Below are 15,839 nucleotides of genomic sequence, written 5' to 3' on the forward strand. Positions count from 1 at the left end.
AACACTTGAAAAAACCACCTGCCCCCACGCTCCCCTCTGCGTTTGGGCGAGTATGGCCCGTGCCCGAGGCCAGCAGCATTTGCCACTGAAAAACACAGAATAAATCCATTTTTTTCCTCAGAAACCCCGAGGTCTCGGGGAAGCGACTCCGGCGATGGCCCTGCGTTTCCCGGCACCCCTCATTTTCCAGCCATCCGAATAACAATAAACGGTGTCATTTTGATATGATGTATTTATATTTACATGGTACATTTTAAAGCAATAGCTACACTGATCATACATATTAGAAACAATAAAAAAAGAAGTTAAGAACTAAAATGTACATCATACACTTGTATATATATTTTTTTTTTTTACACAGAGGTAAAAAGGCTTATAAAAATCAATACAACAGGGTTTTAACTTTTAGTATATAGATACAATAATGATGAGGCTTCAGGCACTTTAATTTGTTAACGTGAGCAATAGCTTGGAAAAAAAACAACAAAAAAAAAAACTTTCCACAACAGAAAAAAAATTTGGTTAATGTTTTGTTACCACAGATACAAAAATAAAATCTGAATAATTTCTCTCAAATGATTGATGTCAGTATTGCAAAGCTGACTGGGAGAACGCTACACACTGTTCAGCAGCAGTGTGGAAATTAAGGAGAAATATTTACAAAAAAACACCCATTTCTATCATTGTGCCCTTACACCATTGCCTTCACAAACCAAATAACACACGCAGCAAAATCTACAAGTATTACAAAAACCCAAGAGAAGAGGGAGGAAGAAGAGGGGAAGAAAAAAAAAATTTAAAAAAAAAAAAAAGAGGGATTTTTTTTTTTTTAAAAAAAAACCTTTTATTTCCAGACATACAGAAAGGCTTGGAGTATGTCTACTTTACTTAAATAAATAGGGGCACTTCAAGACCGGACAAAAAGCTGTAAGATCTTTTTGTAGTGTTGTGCTTTATAGAGAGAAGATCTTACAGATGTTTGTTTACATGAAACAACTTTCAGAACAGAAATAAAAGGAAAAGGTTGTTCCATTAATTTTTTTTTTTTTTTGAGGCTGGCTTGATGTTTACTAGACACCATTGAGAGATTTGTCAACTGCTATTAGGCACAAAATATTTATATTTCATTCAGCAAACCCAGACACATCACCCAGAGTGTAACACTCCATCCCTTTTCCACTATCATTCATTTTTTTTTTTTCCCCAACCGAAAAAATCCCCAGCAACTGCTACGAATTAAGCCTACCAAACTCTATAGTGTATAAGCACATTGCATACTTAATTCATGGTTGACTAAAAAGCTGTGATTAACTCTTAGAGGAACCGTTGGGACATTCCACCAAGAAAGAATGGCAAGCGTTCCTTTTACATTTATTTGGCAAATTAATTTAAAAAAAAAAAAAAAAAAAAATTCCTCTCTTTTAAGACTGATGTCAATGTGCAATAGAGGGAGGGAAAGGACATGCGCCCACTGGCAATTTACTGCAGAAAGAAATTATGGCAGGAACAGCAGTGCCAGCTTTGACAAGCCAATCCCTAGCTGCCTCAAAGTATTCAGATTGTACTATGCTAGTTAGAGCTCACTGCGCTAAATCTTTTTTTTTTTTTTTTTTAATAAAAATTATTTGGCTATTCCTTGTAATATATTAGAAAAATACTCTTTTCCCAAGCTAATTACAAGCCTTGTACACAAGACAACATGACATTTAAAAAAAAAAAATTAAAAAAATTAAAGTAATCTTATCCTGCTGTATGCACCTTATGCATCCACTTGATAAATCTGGGTGGTGAACTGGGGAGGGGAAAGCCAGGGAGACGCTTCGGTCTGGCTCCTGCAAAGACTCACATGCTTAATCCTACACACAGACTCACAGGAACGCCGGTTGCACGCGCAATACGTCGGGACACGTGTAAGCATCTGGAGGATTGGGACCGCAGGTCAGGAAATGGAAGTGGTGGTTAACATCCTGGCTTTTGATTTTAAATACCTGTTTAGATTGCTAAATGTAGTTTCTACCGTGGATGCGTATGTTCTCATGCTCATGTATTATACAGAACACAAACAAACAAATACGATTTTCCATATAATCCACCACTTAATGCAGCATTTCCCCAGAATTGCCATAATAGTGCTTTTGACATTGCATTGTTAGTAATTCTTTGCATAACAACAATTTTCCTCATCTGGAACCTTAGTGTTTTATTCACAGATCATTACATGGCTGGCTAACGAAGAAGTTCCCTTTCTTTTGGGCAGAACTCTGAAAACACAGTTTTATTTTTCCAATGTTATTTAGGGAAAAAAGAAAACCCTAAAATTGTAAGTTTCCCTTTCAAGTAGTGGTCTGAAATGATTACAGGTAAGGAGAACTACCAGATTCTCAATGGTTATGTGACTATGGTAACTGAGCCTTGCTTTCTGTTCCCGGAGCTTTACGAACAGAGAAATAATTTACGATGTTTGCTGAAGGAAATGACGATGGACTCTAGAAGAGAAACTGCAGCTTAGATGGCTATTTTGGCTTTGGAAAACAGAACAAAAAACCCAAAGAAAACCAGTGACAGAAATACTGTGTTGTGGTACAAGTTTGTTACTAGCACACCTTCTATACACACACAATAACTTGACGGCAAGTTAAAATATCTTCCAAGTGAGATTTCATTCACTACGCCACCCCGTTTCTAGAAATGCCAAAGCTTGCTAACACGCTGATGGTACCACACAAGCGGAGGCAAGACGGACACAACCTGGAGATGTTCTACAATCCACCACCATTTAAAGCAGTTCTTTTCTCAAACTCATTTTAACTGAAAAAAAAAAAATAATATAAACATGTACAAGACAGTCTGTTTTGATTACAGATTAATAATACAAAAGTCTATGCTGTAGGTTAGTTAGTTAGAACACTTGATGAGCAAATCAATGCAGTGTGAGCCCCAGACGACCGAATGTAAAGTGATCCGAACTGGTGGTTTCTGGATGCTGTTGGGCACAGTGGCTGCATCAAAATGAGTGATCTCAATGCTCCAAAACCAACGTGTTCCTTGAACTACAGGAAAAACGTAACACTTTGAATGCATCTGTAGTCATCCAGCAGCTTTGTGTTTTCCACCACAGCACCTGCACATGACCCCACAGTGGTAACAAGCCCGAAGCGGCAAGTAACAGCACATACATGGAGCAATGAAAGACAAGGCGATAAGGGCCATCCACCGGAGGCAAAACATTTCATCACTGGTGTCGCACGAGCAAGGATCTGTATAGTCTCCTTCTGGATCGGACATACAGTGATAGAGCATAGTGTCTGCGCACCACATACAGCTCACTCGATGGATGCAAGTCTTGACGCGGTCTGGAGCATCCTGGCATTGACCCCGTTTGTTCTCCTCGTGGTTGAACATGTCCCTGCAGTACACGCACCGCGACCTCTCACCATCTTCCTTCCGCCTGGGCTTGAATTTGACAGGTTGAGTCTTTATCACAGCACCCTTGATATCTTCACCCAGGTCAAAGTCCGAGTTGTCTACGTAAGGATAAGTGTATTCGTGTTTTGAGGCCTCGCTTTTGGCAAAACGTACGTAGGAGTCCATGTCATCAGGATCAAAGTTCTTTCCTCGTGCTGGGGCATGGCGATAGTCCTCGTATCCAGTCATCCAAATCTTTTCCCGAGGATTGATACGCACTATCTCCTCATCATCGTCTGGAAAGTTGACGTGCCGGTAGGATCGCGGTACTGACTGTGGAAGTAGGGATGGAGATGAAGAGGGAGAAAAGATAAATAAGCTCACTTTGCTATCAGCAATCACTGTCTCCTTGCTTAGTGAAAAGCCGATACGTGACAATTTTGTCTTTCCTTCTTTGTTCGCCCTTCACCGTGACCCATCGCAGAGTTTCAGCCTTTGGCTCAGGAATGAGTACAACTGTCACAGACCTTCAACGGTCTGTGTGCACGTGGTACAACGTAACATATTAAATCACAGTGTAAACCCCCCCTTTTTTTTTTTAAGAATAACTGGAAGCCATTAAAGCTAACTGAGAAGGAAAGGGGGAGAAAGGAAGGGGGGTCCTTCAGGGATGTGGGGGGAAAACCAAACACCAGTCTTAGCTATGGCAGACACAGCCCTTTAGGTGGCAACACTGGGAAGAAACCTTACTTGTTCTAGATGGTAGTGGTCAGAGCTATAATGGTCGTGAAGGTGTCCACGAGTGCAAATTCTTCGATGTTCGCAGGATGCAGGAGAAGCCAGAGTTCGCGCAGGCTGTTCCCTTTTTTGAGAGGAGTTAGAGGAGCTATCTGTAGCATTCTGTTTTAAATGAAAAGGAGGGAAAAAAATCGTCATACATTCAGCTGTTACTGCACGCGGTATTAAAAGAGATGTTTTGCCACTCACTGACTCCGCGCACACCTGCAATATTGGCAACACCTGACAGCAGGCAGCTTCATAAAGTTTCACATAAAATACTTGAAAGAGGCAGATCTGTTGCCAGGCCATAAAAGCTGTCGCCACACACATGGAAAAATAACATGCCATAGCCTACCCGTGACATATTCACCAACACCACTCGTATTCGCTTGGCATGTTATTTGTTATACTGGGCATTGCGGGATGATGAGCGTCCACGCTAGAAGCTACCTCTGAAGAGCAAAGTTAAACTCCGTCAAATGATGCAATCGTGTAAGTCCTGCGGGCAGACTTGGACAGAGCATCTGTGTGCCCAGGCTGTACCCCACTGGTTACCCAGGCTACAAAAATACTGGCAATTTTGTTAACCTGCAAGCGTCCCATTAAGCCAAAAACTCCTTTACACGTTCTCCTTCAAACACTCACCAAATTCCAGTTCATCACAGGCTACTTGAATAATCAGCTTTTCTTTAAAAACTTCAGGCTTTTTTTTCTTGTTTTTTCACTAATCTCTAATGTGCAATGAATGTTACTTGTGTTTTTATACATTCCTGGCTCACGGTGAGCACTTTCTTTAGGTTAATTAGTTACATCATTACACAACAACGATCATGAAAGGGTGAAATATCACGCAATAACATGCTGTTGCCAATACCCGCAGCTTCTTAATATATATCTTTCTCCTCCTGGAGAAATACACAGTGGGGTACCAGTCTTAGCCACCCTCTCTCCATAGCCCTTCCTTGGTTAAAATAGTTTCCGTACAATATCTAGACATTCAGGATTTTGCCCATTAATTCTTTTCATAGATTGGTTGGGCTTTTTCATATTACCATGAATATCAGAGGACAGCTGCTAAATGCACTAACAGATCAGGAGCAGGAAAAAGAGTCTCCATGCACAACGACCAGAAAAGCCATAACATTGCACGTGCCTAAAATATTGGTGCTTTGACCTAAAAAAAATCTCCATCCCCCTCCAACTAACAACCTGTGCTGCAGCTACAACGAGTCCAAGGGAAAGGTTTCCATTTGCCACAACAGTTAGCTAGAGACAGGACCTCAAGAGCGGAGAAAAGTTGTATCGGTAGTGGGAGAAGACTGGTTTTACCTGAAAAACCTTCTCTCCTTGTCAAGAATGCACTCTCTAAACACTCTTTTCCAATGAATCGTACCAGACACGTCTCTTACTCCAAGAATACAAGAGCGTTCATTGTGGATATTTGTTTATTCTGAAAACAACGCTCTGCAAGACTCTGTCCAAAGGTTAGCACACCTTAAAGCATTACAACACAAAATAGACGTTGATCCTCTTTAACCAGGATAGTATTTAAAAGCACTGAACTCCCAACTTACTTTGTTGAAAGCAAATATACAGCTCTGTTTGCAGTGTGATGTAAAGCCAGGCTGGGTTATCTGAGAGGTACCACAAGCAGGATGAGTTTTGAATGGCTGACCCACCCATTAGGAACAGACTTTTAATGCATGTGTTTGTTTTGTTGGTTTGTTTTTTTTTTTAAACAAGTACCTAGAAATAGAACAACTCTTAACATAGTTAACAACACCTCTAAAATGTAACTGCACTGATATTCAGGCTCTTTTCAAAAAGTGGTTTCATCAGCCCAGTCTTCATAACTTCTTAGTCAAAGGCACTTCAAACCTGAGGTTTAAACCCTTCAAAGCTAATTCTTGTGCCTGTAACTTTAGGTCCTACAACATCTAGCACATTTTGGGGACATTTCAAAAGAAAATGAGCAGCTTCTACAAGCAAGTACTTCATAATAACACTGAGCTTCCAACCTATTTGGAAAATCTGAGTTAGGATTTAGTTACAACAGCCGCCTCATACGAGTACCTTTTTGCAGTGCCGTATGCTGTGCAGACCCAGATGCTGAGCTGTAATTTAAGCTTCTCAGAACAACAACAGAAAGGCACACACCCCATAGTCCGGGCAGCCTCAGCCTGCAGCACGCTCTCAAAGTTAAACTTTGACTGGTATGAACCAAAAAGGAGGCAGGCCCTTCCTTAACACGGTGCCGTGCCAGCCAGCAGGACCCTTCACCTTCACCGGAACCGCGGCCGAGCCCTGCTGGGTCAAGCCTTTCGGTGAATATGCTCCAAAAACATCGTGGGTGCTCACGGTCAAAATAACGAAGCCTGGGAAAATTACCCAACTGGAGGAGGTTGCACATACTGGCCTGTAATCCCCTCACCCTCCTAGATGAAAATAAAAATCCCGAACTGGATATAACTGCTAGATAATCTCAGCGGGGCAGCTGGGAGCTATAACCAGCCCTCCAAGCAGCGTGCTATTTGCTGCCTCTCGGGGAAGGCAATATTTCTGCAATAGGCAATTGGAAAAGAGGCTGTCGTGATTTTTATCTTGCCCGATTCTTATCTACCTTTGCTTTCCTCCACACCTTATTCTCCTTCAGATCCGGCAGGGCAACCGAGCCTCTCCTCCACATGTGTTGACATGGCTACAAAACCTGTTTGCAGCATACCGCAGAGGCTGCGGCTCTGGCCTCCGCTTTCACCTTATTAAAAATCGCTGCATTTCCACGTTCAATGTCCTCAGATTAGAGGGGCAGTTTGCCAACAGAAACACTTACTCTGAGCGCCCAGAAAGGGAGAAAGCAAGCTATCCGAGTCTAGGTCTCTGCTCACTCGTCCATAAAAAAGTTCACGCTGCCTACTGGTTGGTGACGCTAAAGGCAACTGGTTGACAAACGCAGTGACTGCAGGGTTACCTTGCTGACCATCGGCTGGGATAAGCACTGTTATTTTCCAACAAGGTCCCCCATTGAAGCTTCAAAACTTCTGTAGGAGAAGAGAGAAGGTTCTCGACACATAGGAACGAATGGTTTGAAGATGCCGAAGGTCACCAATGAACCCCACAGGCTTCTCACCTGTGCTAGTGAGCATATTCAATGATCTAAAGAGAGAGGTGAACAACAAGATGACACAGTTTTCTGATGAAACTTAAGTTATTCAAGGGAGTAAAAATGAAAGCTGACCCTGAAAACTTGCTTAAGAATCTCATCATGTTGAGACACTGGATGATTGGGGGGGTGTGGAAAATTACCCCTAAAGTGCAAAGTGACAGAAACACCTTCATCTGCCACGGACGATGATGCACTCTGAGCCAGCTATTGCTGCTCAGGAAAGAGGTCTTGGGGTTAAAAGACAGCCCTGTGACAGTGTCAGCTTGGTGGCTCAGCAACAGATTAAAAAAAAAAAGCAGCAGCAACAAAGATTATTATCAAGGCAGTGCATGTATCTGCTGTCCTTCCCCAGTCTGCCTGCGGTTCCGGCCCCCCCTCCACCCTGTGTCAATAAGGGTATTTCCACCACGGTAAGCTCACAGAGCCATGGTCAGGACAATCGAGGACACGGGACAGCTTCTCAACAACAGCTAACTAAATAGTCTGGGCCTCTACAGTCTGGAAAAGAGATGATGGAAGGGACCATGAAGATGGGAAGAGAAGCCTACTGAATCGTGAGTCCCATGGGAACGTGAGTAGGAAGAGATTATTCTTCTGGCATCCTTCAGAAGAGAAGATCATGAGGCATTCACCGGAACAGGCTCAGATAAGGTTCAAACAGACGGAGGTACTTCTAACAGAGCCCATAGTTAAAACGTGGTTCAAGAAGCCATACGGGAACACTCAGAAGAAAATAAGCGACCGAGGATCAAAGGCATGATGATGCTCAGGCCTTCAAAGGTGTACTGTTCTCTCAGTACTGCTTCACTAGGACTGAACCTGGACTTGGTGACTGGCGAAAACCAGGCATGTTCTCACAGAAAAGGCACTCTCATCTTCAGCCAAGTGAAGAACAAATGATGGCAAGACTTTGTCAGTGATGGAAGCAGGGAACAACTTCTGCCCCCCACGACAAAACTGGGTCTTGGCTGGAATTTTCTACCACCAGCACAGCAGTGAAAATTTTAGGGAGGATGGTGGAGGGGGGAGACATGAGAGGTTTGTTGCAGGTCACCCAAATACAACACACTCGCCTACAGGAATACATCTAGAAAGGACATGGTCTCCAGAGCCAGGCTATTTCACCGATGGAAAAACATGTCCCAAACCATCGAGCCACTGGTCTGTCAGAGAAACACTGTCTTCCTCTAAAGCCTCTTGAAACCAATCCAGCTCCAGTATTTGTTTTTGAGGGGAAACTATTGAAAACATGCCCAGTAGCCACATGAGAGAAATGAACCCAAATCTAAAGTTGTTGGAACAGGGAGTCCAGTAAAAAACTCTGTTTCAACACGCTCTCAAATGCTCAATTAGAGAAATCCGCGCCGCACGTACTAGAGCTTTGCGATTGCTATGGCGGTGGCGAAGTCTTGTGGTTTCACTGCTCGGATAACAAAATCGTTAATCATGACCATAATAATAATTTTATAAAACCCGTGCAACACATTTCCTTTTCCAAGTGAGCTGTACGTATCTGAGCGAGCACACGTACCGCATGTTTGATATGGCTGCTTTGAGAAACAACACCGGGCTTCTACATGCAATTGACTGCATTGTGATCATTTTTAAAAAAAAAAAAGTGTCCTTGTTTCCCCCTCAGACTTTCAGAAGTGACTCATTAAATTAAAAAACCCTAGTCATTAGTAAAGAAGATTATGTTAATCATTTACTGCAGTTTACTTCTCATTGAAATGGATTTGTTACACAAGAACGGCCGGCTAATCAGGTGCCTAAGTAATATTCTGAGATAAGCATCTATCATAAAAACCATTGAGAAAAAGAAGCCTTCTCCTGCTCCTGAACTGGACGGATCACCTTGCCTCTAATGGCTTTACAGACTAGGTTCACTCCGTGTGATGCAACACCCAAGGGTGACTATGAAAAAGAAGAAAGATTCATCGCAAAATTATGAAGCAATACAATCCGCGACAGCCTGTCAGAAATGGGCTGCCAAAGGGAAATTGTGGAGCTCTGTCACTCGTAACTTCCAGAAGTGCTCTCAGCCAGCTAAAGCATTCGCAAGTTTGCTGTCAAAAATAATTGTGGGTCAAGCAAGACAAGAAGGGTTTTTTTTCCCTCTAGGGTTTTAATGGTTACATGAGGTGGAGGGGACAAGGGGGAATAGAAGTATCATGAATGTTGAACGAGCAGTTTCACAAGCAATGGTCCTAAAGGAATCGAAAACCCGTGTCAGCCTGACCTTTGCAAAGCACAAGCCCTCTACAAGCCGACCTGCTCTCTATTGCCACTTTCTGCTTTGCTCACCTCCCACTGCCCTGCAAGCCCGCTCACTCCATCACCTGTATCTGAGGGGCACTGTCGACACGCGGCATGGAAATGCAAAACTTGGTGGGGCCTCAAGGTCTCGTCTTTACCAAGGCAGCCTTCTGCAACAGCCAAACCTCCTCGCAGCAGCTCCTGTGTTCACTTCAGAGGAAAAGGACCTGGGGGTGCTGGCTGACAGCCGGCTGAACATGAGCCGGCAGTGTGCTCAGGTGGCCAAGAAGGCCAACGGCATCCTGGCCTGTATCAGAAATAGTGTGGCCAGCAGGAGCAGGGAGGTGATCGTGCCCCTGTACTCGGCACTGGTGAGGCCGCACCTCGAATCCTGTGTTCAGTTTTGGGCCCCTCACTACAAGAAGGACATGGAGGTGCTGGAGCGTGTCCAGAGGAGGGCAACGAAGCTGGTGAAGGGCCTGGAGCACAAGTCTGATGAGGAGCGGCTGAGGGAACTGGGGCTGTTTAGTCTGGAGAAGAGGAGGCTGAGGGGAAACCTCATCGCGCTCTACAACTACCTGAAAGGAGGTTGTAGCGAGGTGGGGGTTGGTCTCTTCTCCCAAGTAACAAGCGATAGGACAAGAGGAAATGGCCTCAAGTTGCGCCAAGGGAGGTTTAGATTGGACATTAGGAGAAATTTCTTTACTGCAAGAGTGGTCAGGCCTTGGAACAGGCTGCCCAGGGAAGTGGTGGAGTCACCATCCCTGGAAGTATTTAAAAGACCTGTAGATGAGGCCCTTAGGGACATGGTGTAGTGGGCATGGTGGTGGTGGGTTGATGGTTGGACTCGATGATCTTAGAGGTCTTTTCCAACCTTAATGATTCTATGAAAGACATCGCTGTCCCCAGGACAAGAAACCCAGCTCCCTCCCCAATTCACAGCTTGAGGATGTGCCTGGAAAAACGACAGCCGGCAAGCTGCATCCTCCCCTCCCGGCCGTAGCCCAACCACCTCCGGCTGAGACCCAGGCGATGAGCTCCCCGCAGGCAGCCGGAGCCCTTTGTTTGCGCGCTCTGCCCAGGTGCGATCCCTTGGGAGCCCCGGCACAAGCCAGCTCTTCTTTACTTGGCCCTTTTCATTTGCTGGAACAAGGGAAAACACAGCTGTGCTATCAATATGGAAAGGAAAAATGATAAAGCCGGCGGAATGGTACAGCAAGCGAGCAACACTGAGCTAAGCGCCAATCTGAAGTTTATCTGCAGAGCCTCCGCTGTTTATGAACTTCACAAAGAGGAAGTCCGAGAGTTATTTCGGACGCATGGCAAAGAAACTTCCACTTTTCCAAAGAGACTAAGATAAAATATAGTCTCGCAGAACTCCCTCAGCTTAATCTTGCCAGAACAAGTCCCTCCTTTCCCCTCCAGCTTATTTTTTTTTTAAAGCCTAAAGAGATATAGCACTTTTGAATTTCACAGAGAGGGGAACAGCAAAAATCCTAATTTTTGTCTCAAAACATCTTTTTCTCTCTATTCAAGAAAATTAGAAAAGGAAACAGTTGACATTTTTCATCCACCTCTAAGGGTGCCCCGTATACTCAGGACAGCCCTCTTCAAAATGGGCTTAGATTATCTAAGTATTAAGAAAAAGGTTTAGTGTGAAAAATCTTTTAAGATTTGAGACTCCTGTCTCCTGAGCGCAAGCTTTTAATTTGTCATGGCAAGATAAAGCCATGGAAGAAAATGCTTTTGTCAAATTTCTGTTTGTTTCCTATCACTGAAGACAAGACAGAAATTGAAGAAAATCGCTTCCATACATTTTTGAAATGTTTTGACACTCTCATCCACTGAGGACCGCTGGAGCTGAATCTAGTTCTATTCCCTAGCAGAGAGTCTGAAGGAAAACCTTCATGTTAGATCATATTCCAGTACAGTTCAAAGACAAATTGGCTGTACACAACCACTACAATACACATGGATTCAGATTCTTCTAAAACCAGAACAGGACTATAATTTCTCAAATGTTTGGACTGTTTCCTAGTCACTACTTACACAAATACCAATATAAAGTGCAGAAAGCTAGCTAGTTTTACTGCTACCTTTTTTATTTTTATTTTTAAGCTTTGTGGTTATAGCTTTTAGTGCCAGAAAGATGCTGGTGGCTGTGCTGTCTTAAGTCAGCAAAACTTAAGGAACATTTACAAGGATTCGGTGCACAAGATCATTTCCATTAAGCTAATACTAAACTCAATTCTGGCATCATCGGTCAGTTCTGCATGGACCACAGATGTGGCTTAACGGCTCACTTCGAGGAGTAAAAAGAATATATGAGAATCAGACACAGTTAAATGATACGGCAAACACTCAGATGTGGTAAGGGGGAAACCTCAATGAGATTTTCCTGTTTCACTACTTGCCAGTGATACAAGGCGTCAGATACATCTCTGCAAAAGCAGGCATTTGAACAGATACAAAGAGAAACGCCTGCAGAAGTCAGAGGAGGACTGAAGTAAGACAGCACCCCATTTTGCTCGGACTCAGCCCAGGACCAGAGGCTGTGAGCGGGTCCACACAATATTTCCTTCCCATATGATACCCCTCACCTTGCTCTTACTGCACCACTGGGCTAGAGCACCACTGCAATGGAAAGAAAAGTCAAGTACTTATAAGGGAAAACCAGAATGTTGTAAGGGGAAAAAAACCCAAACCGCAAGCCCCAGCTACTGGGGCTGCTCCCCAGGCAGCACAGCAATCCCACGGTACAGCCGTGAGAGTGGGATGGCTCTGCCTACCCACGAGGCACTCGTGTCCTCCCCGATCTGGGGAGCCTCTCCTTACCAGGACTCCTAAGTTTCCTTCTTCATTCCTGTAACTCCTCCTTGCTGTGGCCTGATTGGATTTCTCCACGCTGAGATGAGCTACATCGCTTCAGCGGGATCTTTTTTGCCTAAACCTGGGAACTGTTTAAACCAACCAATTGCTTAAAACCATCTAGGGACAGAGGCAGGCTTTTCCTTTTTGCATAAAGGGCTCCGTTAATCTGTTTATGCCTTGGAAATGACATCTCAGTGCGGACTACAGCATTGTCGGGATGATCAGCTGCCCAATATTTGTGTTCGTACAGCTCCGCGAAGATTAGCAAAGCTTCCCTCCTCTAACAAGTAATATTAGCCACATTACCACAGCTGTCCTCTGCTAGGGCCATGAGAGACGGCCACCGAGGTCCGTACCGCTCTGGGGAGGTGATGATCCCTGCTTCTCCCTCCCACCGGTCCCATCACCTGCTCTGTGCGCGTGCTCGGGTGGAGAACCACAGGAATCCAGCCCCAAATCGTTTTCGTATCAGCTCCCAGACCCCAGTTGAGGGTAGAGGCTTGTGCCCTGATGGCACAGGAGGGTCTCCAGGCGAAGCAGGGGGCAGAGACGGGGGGGTCTGGAAAGGGAGGTGGGTGCCAGCTCCTCTTTAAAGTCTTCCATCTTTGACCCGCTTGACATCAGCACAGCTGCAATTAAGTTGGAAAGCGCTAGCTCCTAATTTTAAGGTGCTAACAGGGAACTGAGCACATCCAATGCTGCCGATAAGCTTTCCTTTCGGAAGACGGGCAGGGATGCTAGGAAATAAAGGAGCGAAGCTCAGCCTGGGGGGTTAAACACTGGACGTGCACAGGGGATGGCAAGAGCCCGCGCTGCTGCTGAGCGCAGCCGGGAACAGACGGCTCCACGTAACTCACCACTGAACCTCAGCTCTCCTACACAGAAATTTCTAAGGGTGGTGGTGGGGGAAATAAGATTGGAGGGGGAAGGAAAATGCTAATGAAAATTAGATGAGCTAAGCTAAAAGAATAGGTGCACCTAATCCATCATTAATGTCTTTGCTATGTACAAATTCAACACTTCAGCCTCGACATTCAGCAGCGTGCTCGTCCTATATAATACACCAGGTTACAAACAGAGGGGAAAAAACAGTTAAATGCAAACTTCCCACAGCAGACTGATACGATATTTTAAGAAGTCAGTTAGGGGTCATTTATTCACACAGTTATGAGCATCCACGTTATTTTAGCTGGAATTCATCACCAAAATAGAATCCAACAGCTGATGCAAACTTTTAAAATACCCTCTTCACATGCACTGCAAATATGTCAGGCTCCGCTTAAAAATGCAATGGTACTTATTTACTTCTGCCTTTCCTTCTCCTTTTGCAGACAGAACCAGAGACAGATGAACCGCTCCCTATAATCACTTCTGATTTAATTTTCATAAAATATTTACGAGATACAGGGAGAGCAGACCCTTGACAAAACACATTAGGCAGGTGAGGGAAGGAAACAGGGCTATTTAGATGCAGTTGTTTATAATGCATTTCTGTACTGGGCAGAGGTCCATTTTGAGCTCCCCGGACTCATGTATTCTGTTGTTCATCCTCATTTACTACCAAACACATGCCTGGGGTCGGGGCGGGGAGTACCATCCTGCAGTATTTTGTCAGTCAGAGGGTTTTTTCTTTTTTTTTTTCTTTAAAGGAATGAAAGGGCGAGCCTACCACTTTAAAGGAAAATCATTCTTGAAGCCTCATGTAAAAGCACATTTCATTGTTTAGCTTTACCAAACTCCTCCTTTTCCTTTCCAAACTCTCCCAAAAAAGAAACCTCAAACAAAAAAAAAAAAAAACCAACACATTTGAGAGGATGCAACCAAATTATGGTTGGACTAGCAAAACTCGGGCGCGCACTCCAAGCAGCCTGAATTCTCTGTGTTGTGGTTTTTTTTTTTTTCTTTTCTTTTCTTTTCTTTTCTACCTGTTACATGAGACAACAGACTCAAAGCAGATTTGCCAGTGTTTAAACAGCACGTGGAAATCATAGGCTCCCTCACGAAGAGCAGGGCAACACAGTCATTTACCCCACGGTTCCGACTCAGCCCCCTTCATGTCACCGCCAAGACGGATGCTCTAGTTCGGCACGAGGAGCCAAATGCTTTCCTCCCTCTAAATTACGCAGAGAGGCTGGGATGCCGGGGCCGAGCACGGCTTTGCCCGCTCGCTCCAGACCCGCATCCCTCCGGCCCCACCAGCGCCGCCGGGTTATGTGCCAGGCGGCGATTCCCTAATCCTTTCTGGTGCGGCGCGGGAAGTTGTCAGTCATCGCTCTGTCCCCTGGCCAAGGCTGCCTCTTTCCAATCGTGTTTACACCCTGTGCAGGGTCTGCTCTGCCTGTCACCTACAGAGGCGGCACCCGGGGACGGGCGAGACACCCCAAATCCGGCCAGCATCTCTGGTGCCTCCTACCACGAGCACCCCGGGACAAAGTGTTTGTTCAAACACAGCAGCAGGAGAGATTGCAGCTTACAAACATAGCTGCCTGCTGAAACGACTTCCTTAGGTTGTATGTTAAACTAATAGAAAAGGCCATTTTCTGTCTTTCCAAAATTTTCAAGCACCCTGCGGCCGAAAAAGGACTATACACTTCAAAGGCTAACTGCATAGCCCGGATTAAAGAAGGAACATAAAGGAAAACTACATAAATAATATCAACTGTGTATTTTCAAGGTAAGAGCGTAACATTTGGCCATAACACACCCCATCAACACCACCTCAGCTATCCTGTCATGTCCTCCTTGTCTCAATCGAAGGATCAACTTGGCAGGGGCAACATGAAGGAGGAAAATGCCATAAATACTAAGCCAGGCTCAGCCACTTGGCAAGAACCACTGGCACAAGCACAGCAAAGGTCTGCAGTGAAGCTGTCTTGCAGAAGGTGGTGTATCCACGGCCAGGGGTTATGCGACAAATTTCAGGCGGCACGATGACTATTAGCGGGGTGCGAAGGTTTTTTACCGCCTGCTTAGACGATCACTCTTACAGTTTCCCTTGAGCCAGCACTTCTGCTTCTCCAGCCCTACAGCGAGCTGGCTCGAGGAGCTAAACCACCGGAAAAGTATTCGCTTTCTTTTATAGGGCTAGTTTTTGGTTCACTTCCCCGGGCTGGCTCAGCACGGGCTCAGCCGTGCTGGTAAAAGGGGGACGGCAGGAGTCCTGCTCTGCTCCGCTGGCTCTCAGCAGCGCTGAGGATAAGGATGCATCAGTCAAGTTGCATCCCTCGGCTGCGGTTTCACATACGGCGCTAAAATAACCCCCGCAACCTCATTCCCGTTCCCCCACACCGGCTCTGCTCTTGGCACGGCTGGGCTGCAAAAGCAAGGTGGGGGGAACCGAGCTGGTTGGAAAATAACTTGCTTT

General features: G+C 45.0%; 1 protein-coding gene across 1 annotated transcript in view; it reads right to left on the minus strand.

Moving 5' to 3' along the window:
• Nucleotides 1-214: 214 nt before the first annotated feature.
• Nucleotides 215-15,839, minus strand: part of SPRED2 (sprouty related EVH1 domain containing 2) — a 66,695-nt gene continuing 51,070 nt past the window's right edge. The window contains exons 5-6 of the mRNA XM_075147642.1: nt 4,156-4,305; nt 215-3,738 (exon numbers count right to left, since the gene is read on the minus strand). Coding sequence (XP_075003743.1) covers nt 3,088-3,738; nt 4,156-4,305 — 801 coding nt within the window. The 3' untranslated portion in view covers nt 215-3,087. The remainder of the gene's footprint in view (nt 3,739-4,155; nt 4,306-15,839) is intronic.

This window comes from Calonectris borealis, chromosome 3 (assembly GCF_964195595.1).
Source record: "Calonectris borealis chromosome 3, bCalBor7.hap1.2, whole genome shotgun sequence".
NCBI classification, from domain to species: domain Eukaryota; kingdom Metazoa; phylum Chordata; class Aves; order Procellariiformes; family Procellariidae; genus Calonectris; species Calonectris borealis.